Here is a 21,082-nt window from a genome sequence, read left to right as displayed (position 1 = left end):
TCATAGAACAAAAGGAAGTTGGCAGCATGGAGCTAGTTTTGGAGGGAAGGTACATTTATTGGGAAATTGAAGAATCTTCACTAATAATGAAGTTGACATTGAGTGCTTGCTGTGTGAAAGGCATTATACCAGATTCTTAAAACAAAAAAGAGAAGTGGTACCTGCCAGTATTGCATCTAATTCACTTGGTAAGAAGATAGATTTAATTTTTATAAAAAGAGCATATAAATTGATACCCTAAACGATAATCCAACATTCAAGTATGCTTGACTATAAAAGACCTCATGATTTTGCCAGGTGCTTTGCTCTCCTGGTCTTATTTTACTTGGGGCAGTTGTAGTCCTTAATCACCTCTACTCATGAAAGGGAAATTAACTTAGATATTAAGAAAGTTAAAAAAAATTAAAATTGATAATCTACAAAATGAATAGTTCATAATTAGAAAATTAAAAGTTTGCTGCAAAACAATTTGCTGCAAAACTATAGAGGAATTTTTTAAACTGGGGTGAATCATAATTGGTTGAATTATAGTTTCATTTTTTTCAGAAACAAGCACTGTGCCCTGTCTTTTCCATGCCTCACCTTCTTCAGAAGCAAGACAGATGCTAACTGTTTAGTGTATATTTTGTGACAATAGCTTGAAACAACAATATTGAAATTACTGATTATTTTCAAAAACAAAGTCCTGATTACTTGAACACTCTTTTAAGATTTCATTATGATGTATTTTCAGGATAAGGATTGCTTAGGAGGGACTTTGAAGATTTCTTTCTTTGCTAATTTTTGATATCGAATATAACTTAGTGTGACAAATTAGATCAAGCTATTCAAAGGCTTCTAGTGGAAATGAATATATTCTCCATCATTTATAAATAAATCCAGTGATACAAACTTGTTGATAGTAGCATTTCTCAACCTTTTTGATCCTAGGACTCATTTACATTCTTAGAATTTTTGAGAACCTAAAGAGTACTTGCTTCTGTGAGTCTATTCATATTTACATTAGCTATTGAAGCTGAGATTTTTTTAAAATTTTCAATTTATTTTTAAAATGCATATTAACATTAATAACAAGAATAACATTTTATGAAAAATAAGTAGTTTCCTAAACAAAAAAATTTAGTGAGAATAGTAACATTTGTTTACATTTTTCGCAGACGTCTTTTTGGTTTAGTAGAAGAAATCTAGGGTGTTTCCTGGTGGTTCAGTAAGTAGGATTCTGTGCTTTTACTGCTGAGGGTGCAAGTTCAATCCTTGGTCGAGGAACGAAGATCCTGCAAGCCGTGCAATGCACTCAACAGTTTTTTTTTTTAATTTAATTTAAAAATAGAAGAAATCTCGATTCTTTTATTTGAATCAGTATTCAGTTTGCCACATTACATTGTTTTGGATGAAGTGAAAAAAAAAAAATAGTTTTGACCTCACAGACCCTCTGAAAGATCTTAGGAATCCACCCCCAGCGTTTTGAGGACCACATTTTGGAAACCACAGGTTTACAGGAATGTTCACTGTATTGTCACCAAATTGTCAAAAAGTGTTTATGCCCTGAAAACTCTAGATTTACATTCCCTTGAATTTGGTAGGTGTTTAAGATGATGAATTGCACTATTACTTATACCTCTATCCTCCTGGGGTGATAATGGAAGTCATTATCTCTGTTTCTCTTCTCTTTCTTTAGGTGACCTAGTGATTCTCGATGGCACTCTCACTGGTGGCTGGCTGCAGGGCCGAAACTGCTGGGGTGCCCGGGGCTTCTTCCCAGCCTCGTGTGTTAGGGAGCTCTGCCTCTCCTCACAGAGTCGGCAGTGGCACTCACAGAGTGCTCTTCTCCAGATTCCCGAATATTCCATGGGACAAGCCCGGGCGCTGATGGGGCTTTCTGCCCAGCTGGATGAGGAGCTGGACTTCAGAGAAGGGGATGTGATTACCATTATTGGAATTCCTGAGCCAGGCTGGTTTGAAGGGGAACTAGAGGGTCGAAGAGGCATTTTTCCAGAAGGTTTTGTAGAGCTTTTGGGGCCCCTGAGGACTGTGGATGAATCAGTGAGTTCTGGAAATTGTGATGATGGCATTAGTAACAGTGAGGTAGACACCAGTACAGCAGAAGAGAAAGAGGCAGAAGAGGACAGTGAGCAGCCGGGCACCTACGGAATTGCTCTCTACAGATTCCAGGCCCTGGAGCCAAATGAGCTGGATTTTGAAGTAGGTGATAAAATCCGAATCCTGGGCACCCTGGAAGATGGCTGGCTCGAAGGGTCACTGAAGGGCAGGACAGGCATCTTTCCTTACCGTTTTGTAAAGTTATGTCCTCAAACAAGGGCGGAGGAAACCATGGATCTGCCACAGGAGAGCGACCTCACCAACATTCCTGACACACCTTTGGATTGTTCTGAGAACTCCTTAGAAGCAGAAGGAAAAAGACATGAATTTCATGAGTATAAAGCAGAGAAGTCCAACTGTGTTATTTCTGAAACATCCACTTCTACCCTGGAGCACCTGACTTCTGAGTGTGAAGAAAATAAACAGTCTCACTGGGACACGGACCCCTCAGGAGGGCCCCCGAGAAGCCCAAGTGTGGGGCACGAGCAGCTTCTTGTCAAATGCTCTTCCACGAAGGATCCTTCAGAGGTTGTCAATGGTGTTACATCCCAACCTCCACTACCTTTTCATCCTGAATTGCAGAGAAACCAGTATTATTCTATGAGAGGAGGAAGCCACCCAAGCCCAGACCAGTATTCTGACTCTCTTCCTCTAGAAGCAAGGACTCGAGACTACTCCAGCCTACCTCCCAGAAGAACTTCATACTCCCAGCCGAAAACCCTGCAGAAGCCAGGGCCACTTCTTCACAGCACCTCTTCCCTCACTGCCTCCAGGGCAGTCAGACCCAGCCAGTTGAGCTCTCAGCTCCAGGGCCTGGCAAGATGTGTAAAAAGGCACTGCACGCCCAAAGAAAGTGCTTCCAGCTTCTGCTCCACCCCAGACAGATCAGAGATGAAGCCTGGTCTGCAAGACAAGGCACCTGCCCTGGAAGCCATGACACGGTCACAAGGAGAAGGCAGCACGGACCTGGATTCAAAGTTGACACAACAACTGATAGAGTTTGAGAAGAGCTTGTCAGGGCCCTGCCCAGAACCAGATAAAATTTTGCGCCACTTTTCAATCATGGATTTTAACTCCGAAAAGGATATTTTCCGAGGTTCCTCGAAGCTAATGACTCAGCAGGAGTTGCCTGAAAGAAGAAAAGCTCTAAGGCCCCCACCGCCCCGTCCCTGTACTCCAGCACCCACTCCTCCACATGTGCCGGGAGACCAGAACCTGAGACTGGATCCACCCTTGGCAATGAGACCCTCTCGCCCAGCTCCCCTGCCTCCCTCGGCCCAGCAGAGAACAAATGCAGTACCCCCCAAGCTCTCAACCTGTAACCGTCCTGGCTGGGAGAGCCTACAAAAGGAGGGCCCTGAGAACGTGGACAAGACTTTGGACCAAACTTCCCAGTGTCCCTTGGTCTTGGTGAGGATTCAGGAGATGGAACAGGACTTGGATATGTGCCGCAGGGCTCGGGAAGACCTCAACTTACTGCTGGAGGAGAAGCAAGAGGAATCACTGAGGGCAGAGACCCTTCAGAATCTTGAGTTCTACGAGAGTAACATTGAGAGTTTGAACATGGAACTCCAACAACTTAGAGGTAAGTGATTAGAAGATAGTATATACTTGTTTCTTGATATCCTCAAGTCCAAATAACAGCCTACCCAAGTTTTTAGGAATATGTTACCATTTTTGATGGACAACTAAGGAATGATTTGCTTTTTATTTATTTATTTGGCTGTGCTGCATCTTTGTTGCTGCGTGGGCTTTTCTCTAGTTTTGGCCAGCATGAGCTGCTCTCTGGTTGTGTCCAGGGACTTTCATTGTGGCAGTTTTTCTTGTCACAGAGTGCAGGCTCTAGAGCGTACGGGCTTCAGTTGTGGCTCCTGGGCTCTCAGCACAGGCTTAGTAGTTGTGGCGCATGGACTTAGTGGTATTCACCAGAATACTGGTGTATTCTCCAGTTGTGTTCACCAGACTGCCAGAAGAAATAGTTTATAAAGTAAGAAAAGAGTGAGACAATAGCAACTGGTCTAGGGCCCAAGGAGAGCATGACTATGCATGCCCTTTGGCATACGTGCTAGAAAGCTCTAAACCTATATCTCCTTAAGGAAGTCAGTAACAAAAAGCACTCTGTGGATCTAGGAGTTGCAGGATCCTAATAAATAAAAGCTGGGTATTCCCTGGAAAAGGAAATGGCTTCTCACTGCAGTATTCTTGCCTGGAGAATCCCAAGGATGGAGGAGTCTGGAGGGCTACAGTCCATGGGGTCTCAGGAGTTGGACACAACTGAACAACTTCATTTTCCTTTAGATCTCTAAAAGTGAATAAAAAAAAAAAAAAATCCAAGAAGAAAGAGTATTATTGGAAGACCAGAAATTGAGTAATTTTCTGAAAGGTGGAAAGCAAATGGATTACAGAAAGAAAGGAAACCTCTGTCTAAAATATGCTCAGGCAAGAAGTGCTGTGCCAGTGGGCATAGTTCTGTGGGAACTCCAAAATCAGAGGTATGGCTCTGGGAGAGTGTCCTGGAGCACTTTCAGGGTGATGAGTTAGAGACCAGACCGGTCACTGGACTCACAAGTCATTTGTGGCAGCGGTTAACATTTGCTCTCAAGGTAAAGCACAAGGGTGAGTACTTAGATGTGTCCTCAAGAGGGTGTTCGTTTAATATGAGTATCTGAGCTCTTGGGGGAATGCCAGATAGCTTGATGACTTCAGAGGGCCTGAAAAGGAATCCTGAGGGAACCCTGGCTCAGTGCTATATCCTCAAAGCCATAGCAAGCTTCAGATTCTCCATCACCTTCTATACATATGGTTTTTGAGATATACTTGTAAATTGCTCTTGCATTAGATGTGCAGGTGGCAGAACAAAACTCTCTCAAATTCTACGTGGCAATAATTTCTCAATAATGATATTTTTAGTACTGTTCCAGAGAAATGTTATATTCAACATTCCAATAATGGACTGGTACTAATGGATGAAATTGGTATTCTTTTTTTATTCCACTGACCTTTTTTTTTTTTTTAATGTATTTATTTTATTTTTGGCTGGGCTGAATCTTCGTTGCTGTGCCAGGACTTTGTCTAGTTGGGGCAAGTGGGGCTGCTGTTCCTCGTGGTACAGAGGCTTCTCATTGCAGTGACTTCTGTTGTACAGCGCAGGGTCTAGGGCGTGGGGGCTTCCGTGCCACATGGAATCTTCCCCAGCCAGGGATTGAACTCGTGTTCCCTACATTGGCAGGTGGATTCTTAACCACTGGACCACCAAGGAAGTCCTGTTCTATTGACCTTCTTTTTTCAGAACTAATTTAATAATTCAGCTGGTGTTCTTACTATTTTTTTTTTTAATTCTAAAAGTTCAGTGCCATGAAAGATCCACAGTAGGTGGGTATAGTCTTAATCAGGAAGACTTTTCTTTATCTGACTCCACCATATACAATATTGCTAGTGTTACTGTTGACCTGATTGATTTTTAATAGGTGTATTATTTGTATCAATCGCTAATATGATGAAATTACTTATTTCTTGCAGTCACTGACTGTGCCTCTTAAAGTCGTCTTTTTCTGTCTTCATAAAAAAGTACATCCAGCAATATAAGCAGTCCCTTGGAAGAGGCGGAAATTAATCAGTTTGAATACCAGCCTTTAACCCTCCAGTGCAGTCCCATACAATCTCTAATCTTCAATTTTAAGGCATAAAATTTAAAACTTTAAAAAAATTATATATTTCGGTGGGATTTGGTCTTTGCTGTTGCATGTGGGCTTTCTCTGGTTGCGGCGAGTGGGGGCACTCTTCGTTGCAGTTCACAGCCTTCTCATTGCAGTGGCTTCTCTTGTTGCTGAGCATGGGCTCCAGGGTGAGTGGGCTTCAGTAGCTGTGGCGCACAGGCTTAGTTGTTCGCAGTATATGGATTCTTCCCAGACCAGGGATTGAACCTATGTCCCCTGCATTGGCAGATGAATTCCTAACCATGAGGGAAATCCTTAAAGAACTTTTGATACAGTATTTGTCTAATCCTGATTAATATTTAGTTACTTATATACCTCTCCATGAAAATTTTAAGCCTAATGAGAAGACAGCTACTGTGTGATAGTGGGTGTGCCACTTTCCACACACCTGGTGTGGTGTTCAACATGTAGTAGACTCAGTCAATACTTGATGAGTTGAATTTAGTTTAACTGAATGAAATTGAAGTTTCAGTTCTACCTTCCAGAGCTTTTGAAGATCTCCTACCTCCACTGTTTCTTTGAATCTGGACTACTAGGGAGCTAGGGATTATTGGTGCTAAGATTCTGGTCTCCTTGTTAGATATAGTTAACAGTAGCAAAGTAGTCCAGTAGTGAGCCAGACCCAAAATTAGGTTATTTTAAAAATAGGTTCTTTATAGCTATTACTCCTTCTACTTTTTTTAATAAGAAAATGAATGGGCAGATGCCTAGCTATGCTTATGATATGGTAGATATTTAATAGGAGTTTGAGAAATTAGAAAATATATTTAAGAAACACTTGTAATTGCAAGACTTAAGTATAGGAAGAAGGGGTATGACTTTATTTATTTGAACTGTAGTCAGTTGGGGGCTCTGGTTTGTGCTTGGTGGTTTTAGAGCAGAATATACATGACTATTTGTTTACATTCAACTCCATTTTATGGGTATCAGTGTGAGTTTAGTTAGACCAACAGGGAATACACTGAATGGATTCAATTTAAGTATAGGATGGTGTATAGATTTCCATGAGTGGTCACACGTAAATGTATATAGCCTTTATACTCTTCTTCATATTGCTCCTTCTTAAGACTCTGGAATTATGAAGTCATGAGGACTCATTTACTAGAAGCTCTATTTTTATTTTTTTTCTTCAAATCTGATGTGTTACCTTTTATAGCTTTCTGTTTCCTGCAGGTATCTTTCAGCTCGATTTTTACTTTCTTTACATATGATAAAGATATTTGTTTTATAGTCTGTGGGGGATGACAGAGGATGAGATGGTTGGATGGCATCACCAACTCAATGGACGTGAGTTTGAGTAAACTCCAGGAGTTGGTGATGGACAGGGAGGCCTGGCGTGTTGCAGTCCATGGGGTCGCAAAGAGTCGGGCATGGCTGAGTGACTGAACTGAACTGATGATAATTTCAAGGTATTAAGTCTTACTGGGAGTGTTTTTAATGTCACATGGTTCTCATTCATATGGTCTACACTCATCATGTGTCTGGTTATCTTTTTCTGTGTGCTAGTCATAGTATTTGGAAAATATCAAGATCTGAGATGAATTAAAACATGACTCCAGAGAGGATTTGCATTTATTTCTGTCAGTTGCTTGTGGTCAGCCAGTGTTTCCAAATTCCTGAAGGATAGTAATCATTGAGGTTCAGAAACAAGAAATTGGAATTCCTGGTAATTCCTAAAATTATAAATTATTCTGTATTTTCTAAAAAAAAGGCTCTTTATATGTTCTTGATAATAGTGATAACTGTAATAATAGTGAACAATTTTTCTGTTAGGATTATACTAAAAGTTTCAGAGTTTTTATGTATGTGTATATACATATATATATATGAAATAAATGCATGTGTTATTATTATGAACCGAAATATTAGATTATATATCTTAATGACATGTAAAATTATTCTCTACCTGATAATAAACTTTGAAATATTTTTTAACTTTTTATTTTAAAATAATTTTGGATTCGTAAAGAAGTTGCAACAATAGTAGAGTTCCCATATGCTTTCACTCAGCTTCCCCAACCCTAATATCTTACATAATCATAAAATATTGATACTTATCAAAATTATAAAATTAACATAATAGGTATCTGATAATATAAAATATTAAAAGAAGGGAATATTAACACAAAATAAATGTTAAATAAAAATAGTTTAAAAGCTGTAAAATAATACCACAGATATTTAATATTTAAAAGTGATTTTTAAAGCGAAATTTTAAATACACAAAGCATTGGTTACCCTATCTGATGGCTGATGGCATTGGTCTTTGTTTTATGACTGATATCTCAGACACAGAAAAAGTTTCTGTTGATGTTTGGTTGAATTGTTGAGTGTATCCGAAAACGTCTTCGGTGGGGCCATTAGGGTACATGTTGCTTTGCATAAGCTCATACTCTTTTTTTTTTTTTTTAAACAGACAGATTTTCTTTTTTATTTTCTAGCAGCTACTTGTATTTATTTTTCTTAAGTTTTATTGAATGAAATCAACAGTTGATTTGCCATGTTTTAATTCCTGCTGTACAGCAAAATAATTCAGTTATTCATATATACATTCTTTTTTAAAAGATGTGCACCATTTTTAAAGACTTTATTGAATTTGTTATAATATTGCTTCTATTTTATGTTTTGGATTTTTGGCCAAAAGGTATGTGGGATCTTAGCTCTGCTACCAGGGATCTAATCCACACCCCCTGCATTGGAAGGTAAAATCTTAACGGCTGGGCTACCAGGGAAATTCCTATTCTTTTTATTTATTAACAATTAAAATATTCTGTCTGCTTGCTATGATTTTGACTTTGCCATTGAAAGCCATTTTGTTTTGCTAATTCAAATTTTAGACAATAAATTTGTGACAATATTCACATCTTTTAAAAAATTTTTATTGAAGTAATGTACAACATATTAATTTCATTGGAAAGACCTTGATGCTGGGAAAGATTGAAGGCAAAAGAAGAAGGGGGTGGCAGAGAATGAGATGGTTAGATAGCATCAGTCAGTCAGTCAGTTCAGTCGCTTAGTCATATCCGACTCTTTGTGACCCCATGGACTGCAGCACACCAGGCTTCCCTGTCCATCACCAACTCCTGGAGATTACTCAAACTCGTGTCCATTGAGTGCCTGATGCCATCCAATCATCTCATCCTCTGTCGTCCCCTTCTCCTCCTGCCTTCAATGTTTCCCAGCATCTGGGTCTTTTCCAATGAGTCAGTTATTTGCATCTTTACAGCATCAGACTTTACTTCCATTGCCAGTCACATCCACAACTGGGTGGTGTTTTTGCTTTGGCTCTGTCTCTTCATTCTTTCTGGAGTTATTTCTCCACTGATCTCCAGTAGCATATTGGGCACCTACCGACCTGGGAAGTTCATCTTTCAGTGTCCTATCTTTTTGCCTTTCCATACTGTTCATGGGATTCTCAAGGCAAGAATACTGAAGTGGTGTGCCATTCCCTTCTCCAGCAGACCACGTTTTGTCAGAACTCTCCACCATGACCCATCTGTCTTGGGTGGCCCTACACTCATGGCTCATGGATGAGTTAGAAAGGCTGTGGTCCATGTGATCAGTTTGATTAGTTTTCTGTGATTGTGGATTTCATTCTGTCTGCCCTCTGATGGCATCACTGACTCACTATATGTGAATTTGAGCAAACTTAAGATAGTGAAGGACAGAGGAGCCTGACGTGCTACAGTCCATGTGGTCGCAAAGAGTTGAACACGACTTAGCCACTGAACAACAGCAGCAACAACATACAGCATAATAGTTCAGTATTAATATTTGCATCTCCTCTGCATTTCTTTTGTTAAAATACTTAAAAGAACTATAGTTAAAAATACTTAAATGAACTATAATCTGTAGCGAATACAAGCACTGGAAGAAACTTAGCAAATGTATTTGGGTAGTATTAAAATAATAGAGGGCTTCATTGGTGGCCCAGTGGTAAAGTATCCACCTGCCAATGCAGGCTTATATAAAATATACTGTGCAAATAAATTTATGAATATTTATTTTACTTGCAAGAGTGACTTACTGTTAGCACACAGGGCCATTGAAACACACGAGCTTTATAAATACATTCATAACATAGCAATGGCTACAAACAATACTAACTGATAGAACCTGATCACTTTTCTTTGTACTCTTGTCCCGGTCAACCTTAATTTTCACTTTTTGTTCAGTATTTCAGCTTTTGGGCTTCCCTGGTAGCTCAGTGATAAAGAGTCCACCTGCAATATAGGAGATGTTTGATCCATGGGTCTGGAAGATCCCTTGGAGAGGGAAATGGCAACCCACTCCACTATTCTTGCCTGGGAAATCTTGTGGACAGAGAAACCTGGCAGGCTACAGTCCATGGGGTCGCAGAAGAGTCGAACGTGACCTTTTCTGTGTTGCGAAAGCAACTTGACATTGGTTGTTGTTGTTCAGTCACTAAGTCGTGTCTGACTCTTTGTGACCCCGTGGACTGTAGCATGCCAGACTTCCCTGTCCTTCACTATCTCTTGGGAGTTTGCTCAAAGTCATGTCCATTGAGTCAGTGATGCTAGTAAACCATCTCATCCTCTGTTATCCCCTTCTCCTCCTGCCCTCAATCTTTCCCAGCATCAAGGTCTTTTCCGATGAGTCAGTACTTCCCATCAAGTGACCAAAGTATTGGAACCTCAGCTTCAGCATCAGTCCTTCCAGTGAATATTCAGGGGCGATTTCCTTTAGGATCGACTCATTTGATCTCCTTGCAGTCCAAGGGACTCTCAAGAGTCTTCTCTAGCACCACAGTTCAAAAGTATCAATTCTTCTGCGCTCAACCTCCTTTATGGTTGAACTCTCACATCCGTACATGACTACTGGAAAAACCATAGCTACTTGAACCTTTGTCACCAAAGTGATGTCTCTGCTTTTTAATATGCTGTCTAGTTTCATCATAGTTTTTCTTCCAAGGAGCAAAGTGTTCTTTAATTTCATGGCTGCAGTCACCGTCTGCAGTGATTTTGGAGCCCAAGAAGATAAAGTCTCTCACTGTTTCCACTTTTTCCCCATCTGTTTGCCATGAAGTGAGGGACCAGATACCATGATCTTAGTTTTGGGAATGTTGAGTGTTAGACCAGCTTTTTCACTGCCCTCTTTCACCTTCATCAAAAGGTTCCTTAATTCCTCTTTGCTTTCTGCCATTAGAGTGCTATCATCTGCATATTTCTCCCAGCAAGCTTGATTCCAACTTGTGATTCATTCAGGCAGGCATTTTGCATGATGTACTCTGCATAGAAGTTAAATAAGCAGGGTGACAATATATAGCCTTGATGTACTCCTTTCCCAATTTTGAACCAGTCCATTGTTCCATGTCTGGTTCTAACTGTTGCTTCTTGACCCGCATACAGATTTCTCAGGAGGCAGGTAAGGTGGTCTGGTATTCCCATCTCTTTCAGAGGTTTCCACAGTTTGTTGTGATCTCACAGTCAAAGGCTTTAGCTTAGTCAGTGAAGCAGAAGTAGATGTTTTTCTGGAATTCTCTTGCTTTTTTTTTATGAGCCAGTGGATGTTGGCAATTTGATCTCTGGTTCCTCTGCCTTTCCTAAAAGCAACTTGAACATCTGAAAGTTCATGGTTCACGTACTACTGAAGCCTAGCTTGAAGGGTTTTGAGCACTACCTTACATGTGCTCACCTTAGCATGTGAAATAAGTTTAATTGTGTAGTAATTTGAACATTCTTTGGCATTGCCCTTCTTTGGGATTGAAATGAAAACTGACCTTTTCCAGACCTGTGACCAACTGCTAAGTTTTCCAAATCTGCTGACATGTTGGTGGCAGGACTTTAACAGCATCATCATTTAGGATTTGAAATAGCTCAACTGGAATTCCATCACCTCCACTAGCTTTGTTCGTAGTTATGCTTCCTATGGCCCACTTCACATTCCAGGATGTCTGGCTCTAGGTGAGTGACAACACCGTTGCGGTTATCCAGGTCATTAAGACCTTTTTTGTACAGTTCTTCTGTGTATTCTTGCCACCTCTTCTTAATCTCTTCTGCTTCTGTTAGGTCCTTGCCATGTCTGTCTTTTATTGTGCCCATTTTTGCATGAAATGTTCCCTTGGTATCTCCAGTTTTCTTGAAGAGATCTCTAGTCTTTCCCATCTATTGTTTTTCTTTCTTTCTTTGCATTGTTCACTTAAGAATGTCAATGTATGGCAGAAACCACTACAATATTGTAAAGTAATTAGCCTCCAACTAATAAAAATAAATGGAAAAAAATTAAAAAAATAAAATGTGCAAGCAATTTAAACAGAAAAAAAAAAAAGGCTTTCTTATCTCTCCTTGCTATTGTCTGGAACTCTGCATTCAGTTGGACATATACAGGGTAGAACATTCAATTCAGTTCAATCGCTCAGTCAAGTCCGACTCTTTGCAACCCCATGAACCGCAGCATGCCAGGCCTCCCTGTCCATCACCAACTCCCGGAGTCCACCCAAACCCATGTCCATTGAGTCAGTGATGCCATCCAACCATCTCATCCTCTGTCATCCCCTTCTCCTCCTGCCCTCAATCTTTCCCAGCATCAGGGTCTTTGCAAATGAGTCAGCTCTTCGCATCAGGTGGCCAAAGTATTGGAGTTTCAGCTTCAACATCAGTCCTTCCAATGAACACCCAGGACTGATCTCCTTTAGGATGGACTGGTTGGATCTCCTTGCAGTCCAAGGGACTCTCAAGAGTCTTCTCCAACACCACAGTTCAAAAGTATCAATTCTTCAGCACTCAGCTTTCTTTATAGTAGAAGGGTAGAACATTAGGAGGCATATTTGTGAGTATAGTGTATTGAGGAATGACATGTTATAGTGGACTTCAGAATGGTGTCAGGTCAATGACTTATTCATTCAGCAAATGTTGGTGCCAGGCACTGTGTTAAGGACAAGGTACATAATAACAAACTTAGATATTTTGTCTGCTTTCTAGGAGGTTCTGGTCAAGTGAGTTGCTAATTAATAATTAAAGTCCACGTCTAAAACACAGTACCAAGAGTTCCTTGATGGTTTTGTGGTTAGGATTCTGGGCTTTCACTGCTGTTGTCCAGGTTCAGTCCCTGGTCAAGGAACCGAGATTCCACAAGCCATGTGTCATGGTCAAAAGAAAACCAAAATAGAACAGCAGCAACAAAAAAGGGTACCTTCAAATCTGATAGTTTGGCTTCTGTAGCAGTAGAAATATTCAGGGTTAGTCCACAATTTCAGGTTTCCCAGTATATGTTTCTTTTAGAAACATTGTTGAGGACTATATCCTGTAGCCTTGAGAGAATCTCATTTTAACATATCATAGTTCTTTTCTACCTCTCGGAGAAGTTCGCATGCTTGAATTTGTCAGGGTTGTACATTCATTTCTTTACTCAGCAAGTATTTCTTGAGCACATACTATGAACCAGGCACTGGCTATACACTGATCAATAAAAAGGATATAGTAGTATCATTCATATTTGTGTATCTTTGAGACTCTAGTGAGCATACTGATATTGGCCTGTGTTTATCACACTGTCTCTCTAGCTGCCTTGAATCATGGCTATAGTTACTTTTCATGTGGGCCATGACCCTGTTTATCTAAATCAGTGCAGTGGATGATAATTTATAGAGTTGGCCTCTTCTGTCTGGAATCTTGCTCCTAAACTTCTCCCTTTAAGGTAATGCCAAGAGGAAGGTTGGCCAGAGACTCTCCGGGTGATTTTTAATTTGAATTTTAAATGACTGTTGCATAGGTGGCGCTTTGTTTGGTTTTCAGTCACTCGGTCATATCCGACTCTTTGTGACCCCATGGACTGCAGCACACCAGGCTTCCTTGTCCTTCACAGCTGGCGCTGGTGGTCAAGAATCTGCCTGCCAATACAGGAGATAAAGGAGATGCGGATTGGATCCCTGGGTTGGGAAGATCCCCTAGAGGAGGAAATGGCAAACCACTCCAGTATTCTTGCCTGGAAAATTCCATGGACAGAGGTTCCTGATGGGCTGCAGTACATGGGATCACAGAAAGTCGGACACGACTGAGCACACACACATCTCACACATTAAATCAGGATATGTTTTTCAGAAAAGTAATGTTTTCAGCAAGATATTGGATGAGATTTAATATCCACTAAAGAGAGTCATTAGGTTAACCAGTTAGAGAATGGTCGATATGGAATAATAACCTCTGTACACTGAAGTGATACGTAATATTCCAGACAGATTTTTAAAACTTAAAAGTATAGTTTTTCTACGTATAGAAGCAATTTATTATTCTGAAGACTTCTTGGAATGCCTCAGGTATAAGAATTCTTAAACTAGTAAAAGATAGAGTTTTAAAGCTAAGGCATTTTGTAGTCTTTCAAGATATAAAAGTTTTTGTAAAAGAAATAATGATTTTTCTTTCTAGTTTGTCAGACATAATTAAACAAACAAACAAACAAACCAAAATAGTATCCTCAGCTTGTGTAACATCTAGTTTAGGGTGTTGGCTCAGTAAAAATTAGCTCAGTTACTGATAATGGATTTTTTTCTTGGTATGAAACAGCAACCATAGTCAGAAGCCATCTGGGGTCTGTGATTCAGGACAGAAGCTAGTTTTCCTCTTAGGATAGATGGTTTAATGTCTGTCAAGATAGGTAGCTAGAAATGGTTAATTTCGTTATAATTGGCCTGTGAATCACTGTTTCTTGCAGTTTGTAGTGTAGGTTTGTGAACATTTCCTCACCCTCAGCTCCAGGCAGAGGGGTGGAAAAGCTGCAAAAGCTCCAGGGCTTTAGATTTCATCCAGGCTTTGCAGCACTTAGTGAAAGGACCCGCCTCCTGCCACCGTCAAAAGCGGTCCTGCTGTGCTGGCTAGTTACCTGAGTGTGTGGACTCCTATGTTTATTTTATCAGATGTATTCAACAGCAAGACCCCAAAGAGGAAGAACTCTAGGGCAGTAATTTATTCAATAAATACGGTTGAGCTCCTACTATATTCCAGGCAGGGTTCTAGAGTTACAGCAGGTATCTCTGCCCCCTTGGGGAGACGATAAGTAAGTAAAAATATATGTATTATTAGAAGGCGAAAGAACCTATAGAATCAGGGAAAATCTCAATGAAAAGTGACTTTTTTACTCACTAAGTATTTCTTGAACACATACTGTGATCTGGCACTGGATATACACTGATTAATAAAAAAGATATAGTAGTATCATTCATATTTGTGTATCTTTGAAACTCTAGTGATCATAGTGAATCTGACCTGTGTTTATTACCCTTTCTGTCTGTCTAGCTGCCTTTGAGTCATAGCTGTAGTTACTTTCCATATTGGCCATGACCCTGTTTATCTAAATCAGTGCAGTGGATGGTAATTTGTAGAGTTAGCCTCTTCTGCATCTGGAATCTTGCTCCTAAATGTCTCCCCTTAAGGTAATGCCTTAAGGCTTTGAATGAGTATCTGAAAGATTGTAGGGAGCCAGCCAAGCCATTTTGGGGTTAGGGTTGTTTTTTTCAGGCAACTAGAATAGCAAGTATGAGAGTATGCCTGGTGTTTGAGGAATAGCAAGGATGCCAGTTTAGCAAAGATGTGGGCTTTGTAAGCCCATCATTCAAAGTAGAGAAGCCCCAGGAAGGTTCTGAGCAGGGGAGCAGCATGAGGTGACTTAGCTCTTGATAGAGTCACTTTGGCTGTGGTGTTGAGAATAGACGGTAGGTAGAGATACAAGGACAGAAGCAGAGAGACCAGTTAGGAGGCTACTGCACTGATCTAGGCAAGGGATGATGTAGCTTGGGCCAGGATAGTAGAGTGGGGATGAGGGGAAGTGCTCAGTTATTTTGAGCGTCATACATTGATATAAGGTATATTTGAGTTGGAGCCAGTAGGAGTTGCTAGCTGATTGGATATGAGGTGAACGACGCTGAGGTTGAGCAACTGGAGGACTGGAGTTGCCAGTAATTTCTCAATTAATGGTGAAGAGTGCAGGAGACTCTGGTTGTTGGGGGAGGTGGGACAGGGCAGAGGTCAACTGCACAATTCGATGTAGAGGCCAGAGTTCAGAGGAGTTAAGCCTGGAGACATAAATTTGGAACCAGTTTTGAGAGCACATAGACATAAGTTCTGTTCAGTTAAGTCGCTCAGTCATGTCCGACTCTTTGTGACCCCATGAACCGCAGCACACCAGGCCTCCCTGTCCATCACCAACTCCTGGAGTCCACCCAGACCCATGTCCATTGAGTTGGTGATGCCATCCAACCATCTCATCCTCTGTCATCCCCTTCTCTTCCTGCCCTCAATCTTTCCCAGCATCAGGGTCTTTTCCAAAGAGTCAGTTCTTCGCATCAGGTGGCCAAAGTATTGGAGTTTTGGCTTCAATATCATTCCTTCCAATGAACACCCAGGACTGATCTCCTTTAGGATGGACTGGTTGGATCTCCTTGCAGTCCAAGGGACTCTCAAGAGTCTTCTCCAACACCACAGTTCAAAAGCATCAATTCTACCGGGGTCCGGTGCGGAGAGTCCTTCGTCCCGGGACACGGGGTGCGGCCGGAAAGGCGGTTGCCCCCTCGCCCGTCACGCACCGCACGTTTGTGGGGAACCTGGTGCTAAACCATTCGTAGACGACCTGCTTCTGGGTCGGGGTTTCGTACGTAGCAGAGCAGCTCCCTCGCTGCGATCTATTGAAAGTCAGCCCTCGACACAAGGGTTTGTCGCTCCGGGCCGGGGCGTTGTGGTGGTCCGTGCCACCCTCGCTCTTTTCCCTCCGCGGGCTCTGCCTCTCCCCCGGGCGGTCGAGGGGCCGCCATCCTCCACGGAGCGGGGCGGGGGGCGGGGGGAGGAGAGAGCGGGTCGAGGAGAGGGAGAAGAGGGGGGCGCCCCTGACGGCGCCTCCCGGCCTCGGGGTGCTGCGCCCTCCTCCGCTTCCCCGCCGTGGGCCTTCGCCCGCGGGCTGGGACGGGGACGCGGGGAGAGGCGTGGCGCGGATGAGAGTCCGGGGCGCCGCAGGGTGGCCCCGCCGTCCCCTTTCCCAGGGGGGGCGAGCGGGGCCGGGGGGCTGGTGGCGTGCGCCTGTCGCGGCTGTCACCTCCGTGCGCGCACGTGTCCCTTCCCTCCGGTCCCGGCGGCAGGGAGAGGGAAAATGACGGCACATGGGTGCTGGCGGGGCCCTTGCTCTCTTTTCCTTCCCACTAAAAAAAAAAAAGAAAAAAAGAAAAAGCATCAATTCTTTGGTACTCAGCTTGCTTTATAGTCCAACTCTCACATCCATACGTGACCACTGGAAAAACCATAGCCTTGACTAGACGGACCTTTGTTGACAAAGTGATGTCTCTGCTTTTTAATATGCTGTCTAATTTGGTCATAACTTTCCTTCCAGTGAGTAAGCGTCTTTTAATTTCATGGCTGCAGTCACCATCTGCAGTGATTTTGGAGCCCAGAAAAATAAAGTCAGCCACTATTTCCACTGTTTCCCCATCTCTTTGCCATGAAGTGTTGGGACCGGATGCATGATCTTAGTTTTCTGAATGTTGAGCTTTAAGCCAACTTTTTCACTCTCGTCTTTCACTTTCATCAAGAGGCCCTTTAGTTCTTCACTTTATGCCATAGGATGGTGTCATCTGCATATCTGAGGTTATTGATATTTCTCCCTGCAATCTTGATTCCAGCTTGTGCTTCCTCCAGCCCAGCATTTCTCATGATGTACTCTGCATAGAAGTTAAATAAGCAGGGTGACAATATACAGCCTTGACGTACTCCTTTTCCTATTTGGAACCAGTCTGTTGTTCCATGTCCAGTTCTAACTGTTGCTTCCTGACCTGCATACAGGTTTCTCAAGAGGCAGGTCAGGTGGTCTGGTATTCCCATCTCTTTCAGAATTTTCCACAGTTTATTGTGATCCACACAGTCAAAGGCTTTGGCACAGTCAATAAAGCAGAAATAGATATTTTTCTGGAACCCTCTTGCTTTTTCGATGACCCAGCGGATGTTGGCAATTTGACCTCTGGTTTCTCTGCCTTTTCTAAAACCAGCTTGAACATCTGGAAGTTCACGGTTCACATATTGCTGAAGCCTGGCTTGGAGAATTTTGAGCAATTCTATTAGCACATAGATGTTATTTAAAACCATGATATTTAATGAGATTAAAGAAAAAAAGTATAGACAGAGAAAAAGAGAAGAGGCCCAAGGAGTGAGCGGTCTGGAAGATAGGAGCTGAAATGGTGACATTGGAACTGGTGATAGGAACTGAATGGTGACAGAAATTGTAACTAATTGAGTGCTTATTCTTTGTTGAACAATGTGCAAGGTGCTTTTATACACTTTTCCAATTCCCAGAATTGTCCACATCTGCTAGATGAGAAAGCCGAGGTTTGCCCACAGTCTCACAGCTGGTGAGTGAGAGAGCTGGGATCCAGATCCAGGCGCGTTTCATTGTGCAGCTTTACGCGCTTTCTTGCTGCACCACCCTGTATTGCCAGCGTGCTGCGACTTAAGGAGTGACGGCTTGACATCTGAAAGTGGGTGGTAGGGAACAACAACTCAGATCTACAAGTGCTCAAGGTGGAGGGATCCCGACTGACTCTTGACAGCTTACTTCCAAAATAATTTATGCCACATATAATATACATGTGTCAGTGCCATTCTCCCGAATCATCCCACCCTCACCCTCTCCCAGAGAGTCTGAAAGACTGTTCTATACATCTGTGTCTCTTTTGCTGTCTCGCATATAGGGCTATCGTTACCATCTTTCTAAATTCCATATTTATGCATTAGGATACTGTATTGGTGTTTTTTTCTTTCTGACTTACTTCACTCTGTATAATGGGCTCCAGTTTCATCCACCTCATTAGAACTGATTCAGATGTATTCTTTTTAATGGCTGAGTAATATTCCATTGTGTGTATATACCACAGCTTTCTTGTCCGTTCGTCTGCTGATGGACATCTAGGTTTCTTCCATGTCCTGACTATTATTAAAAACATGTATATTATCATATGTGAAACAAATCACCAGTTCAGGTTTGATGCATGAGAAAGGGTGCTCGGGGCTGGTACACTGGGATGACCCAGAGGGATGGGATGGGGAGGGAGGAAGGTGGGAGGGGGGGGTTCAGGATGGGGAACACATGTACACCCGTGGCAGATTCATGTCAATGTATGGCAAAACCACTACAATATTGTAAAGTAATTAGCTTTCAATTAAAATAAATAAATTTATATTTTAAAAGTAAATTAGTTTAAAGAAATTTATGCCAAATGTATTTTTAGGACTCTCATTTATGCCAAACATTTTTTAGTACTCTCATCTGTTGAAAACTATTTGTTAAATTACATGTATCTATGGATTTAAGAGCATATATGTATGTATTGATATATACATATATAAATATTTAATCCTTCCTCACAGATATACTTTTGACTGCTAGCTTATCATGAAGTTACTTAAGTTTTCAAAATATTGACCCATTCTTACTAGCAACATCCCCAAGATTTGTAACCTTCGCCTAACTCATCTTTAAGTTCATCATAAGGTTTAAACTGTTTTTAACTCTCTTGTTTTCCTATATTCTAGTCTTTATTTTTTATTTTTTATAGTACTCCCAGATTCTTTTTCTCTGTGTGTCTGTCTGCCTCTGTCCCAGTCAATTGTCTTTTAATTAGTTCATAATCTCTTCCTTTACTGGGGAATTTACTTTTTAATCTTAGATAGCTGTCTTCATTTCCAGATCCTCTCTTTGCACATAGCTGGAGGCTGCAGCTGTATTGATATCCCTTGAGTTTCTTTAACCTTAATGATAGGATCTTCTTTACAACTCCTCCTAATTAACCCTTAGGCTGAAAGTGAAAATGAAATCGCTCAGTCCGACTCTTTGTGACCCTGTGGACTGCAGGCCACCAGGCTCCTCCGTCCATGGATTTCCCAGGCAAGAATACTGGAATGGGTTGCCATTTTCTTCTCCAGGGGATCTTCCCGACCCAGGGATCAAACCCGGGTCTCCCTCATTGCAGGCAGACACTTTAACCTCTGAGCCACCAGGGTAGCCCATAGGCTGAAAGGCAGCTGAACAAAGAATGGAAACCACATTCCTAGTCTAGGAATTCCTTAAGTTCCTGCTGTGTGCTAGGTGTGGGGCATGCTAAGTCACTTCAGTTGTGTCCCACTGTTTGTGACCCTATGGACTGTAGCCCACCAGGCTCCTCTCTCCATGGGATTCTCCAGGCAAGAATACTGGAGTGGGTTGCCATGCCCTACGTCCAGGGGATCGTCCCCACCCAGGGATCAAACCCAAGTCTCTTAGGTTTCCTGCATTGGCAAGCAGGTTCTTTACCACTAGTGCTGCCTGGGAAGCCCATGCTAGGTAGCTGGGTACAAAGGAGAAGACCTGGGGCAGCCACTGTTTAGAAATATGCAAGACTAGGGAGATAAATCAGCAAAGGAAAAGGAGCAGCCAGTCGAGTGAAGGAAGCTCTTCAAGGAAGAAAGTGACTGTGTCCAAAAGCTATTAGAGGCCAAGTGAGGTGAGTCCCAGAAATGGCCATTGGATTGGATGACCTTGTCAAGAGCAGTTTCAGTACAATGACAACAAAGGGATAAAAGCCTTATTGTGTGTGGTAGTCTCTCAGTCGTGTCAGACTCTTTGTGAGCCCATGGACTGTAGCCTGCCAGGCTCCTCTGTCCATGGGATTTGCCAGGCAAGAATACTGGAGTGGGTTGCCATTTCCTTCTCCAGGGGATCTTCCCAACCCGGGGATTGAACCCTGGTCTCCCGCATTATGGGCTGAGACGTAAGGAAATAGAGGCATTGAATATTTGCTCAAAAGTCTTCGAAAGCAGAAGTATGCTATAAAGGAAAGCAAAGTAACGGGGTAGCACCTGGAGGCAGCACTGGACTGAGGAGCCAACAGATGTTTGTAGGATGGGAAACACTCACAGCCTTACGAGACTGGTGGTTAGAGTGGGCGCATTGAAGAGGTGGTGGTGGCAGTGGCTAATTGCTGGAATAAAGTCTTTGAGGGTCAGGCGGAAGTGGGAGCAGTGAGCCAGCAGAGAGGTTGGCCTGTTTGATCAGAGCAGAGACAGTTTTTCCATTCTAACAAGAGGGAAGGCAGAACAGATGGGTATAGATGCAAGTAGAATGGTGGATTTGATGATGAAAAGATCAAGAAACAGGCTTAGTAACTTTTCCAAGATGATACAGCTAGTTAGTGGTAGGGTCAGGATTTAAAAAAAAAAAAAAGCACAGCCTGTGAGTGCTCCTGCCCTCTGCCTTGATCGAATCTCGCCTGTGACCATATCAACTCATTAAGCCTGGGT

At 42.1% G+C, this 21,082-nt stretch overlaps 1 protein-coding gene across 1 annotated transcript in view; it reads left to right on the top strand.

Annotated features, from left to right (window-relative positions):
- Positions 1-21,082, top strand: part of LOC122708909 (dynamin binding protein) — a 113,849-nt gene that overhangs the window by 39,495 nt on the left and 53,272 nt on the right. Inside the window, exon 4 of the mRNA XM_043925727.1 lies at positions 1,679-3,685. Coding sequence (XP_043781662.1) covers positions 1,679-3,685 — 2,007 coding nt within the window. The remainder of the gene's footprint in view (positions 1-1,678; positions 3,686-21,082) is intronic.

The sequence above is a fragment of the Cervus elaphus genome, chromosome 15, assembly GCF_910594005.1.
Source record: "Cervus elaphus chromosome 15, mCerEla1.1, whole genome shotgun sequence".
Classification (NCBI taxonomy): Eukaryota; Metazoa; Chordata; class Mammalia; order Artiodactyla; family Cervidae; genus Cervus; species Cervus elaphus.
Note: the sequence above shows the minus strand (reverse complement) of the source record. Positions and strands in the feature narration are given on the sequence as shown.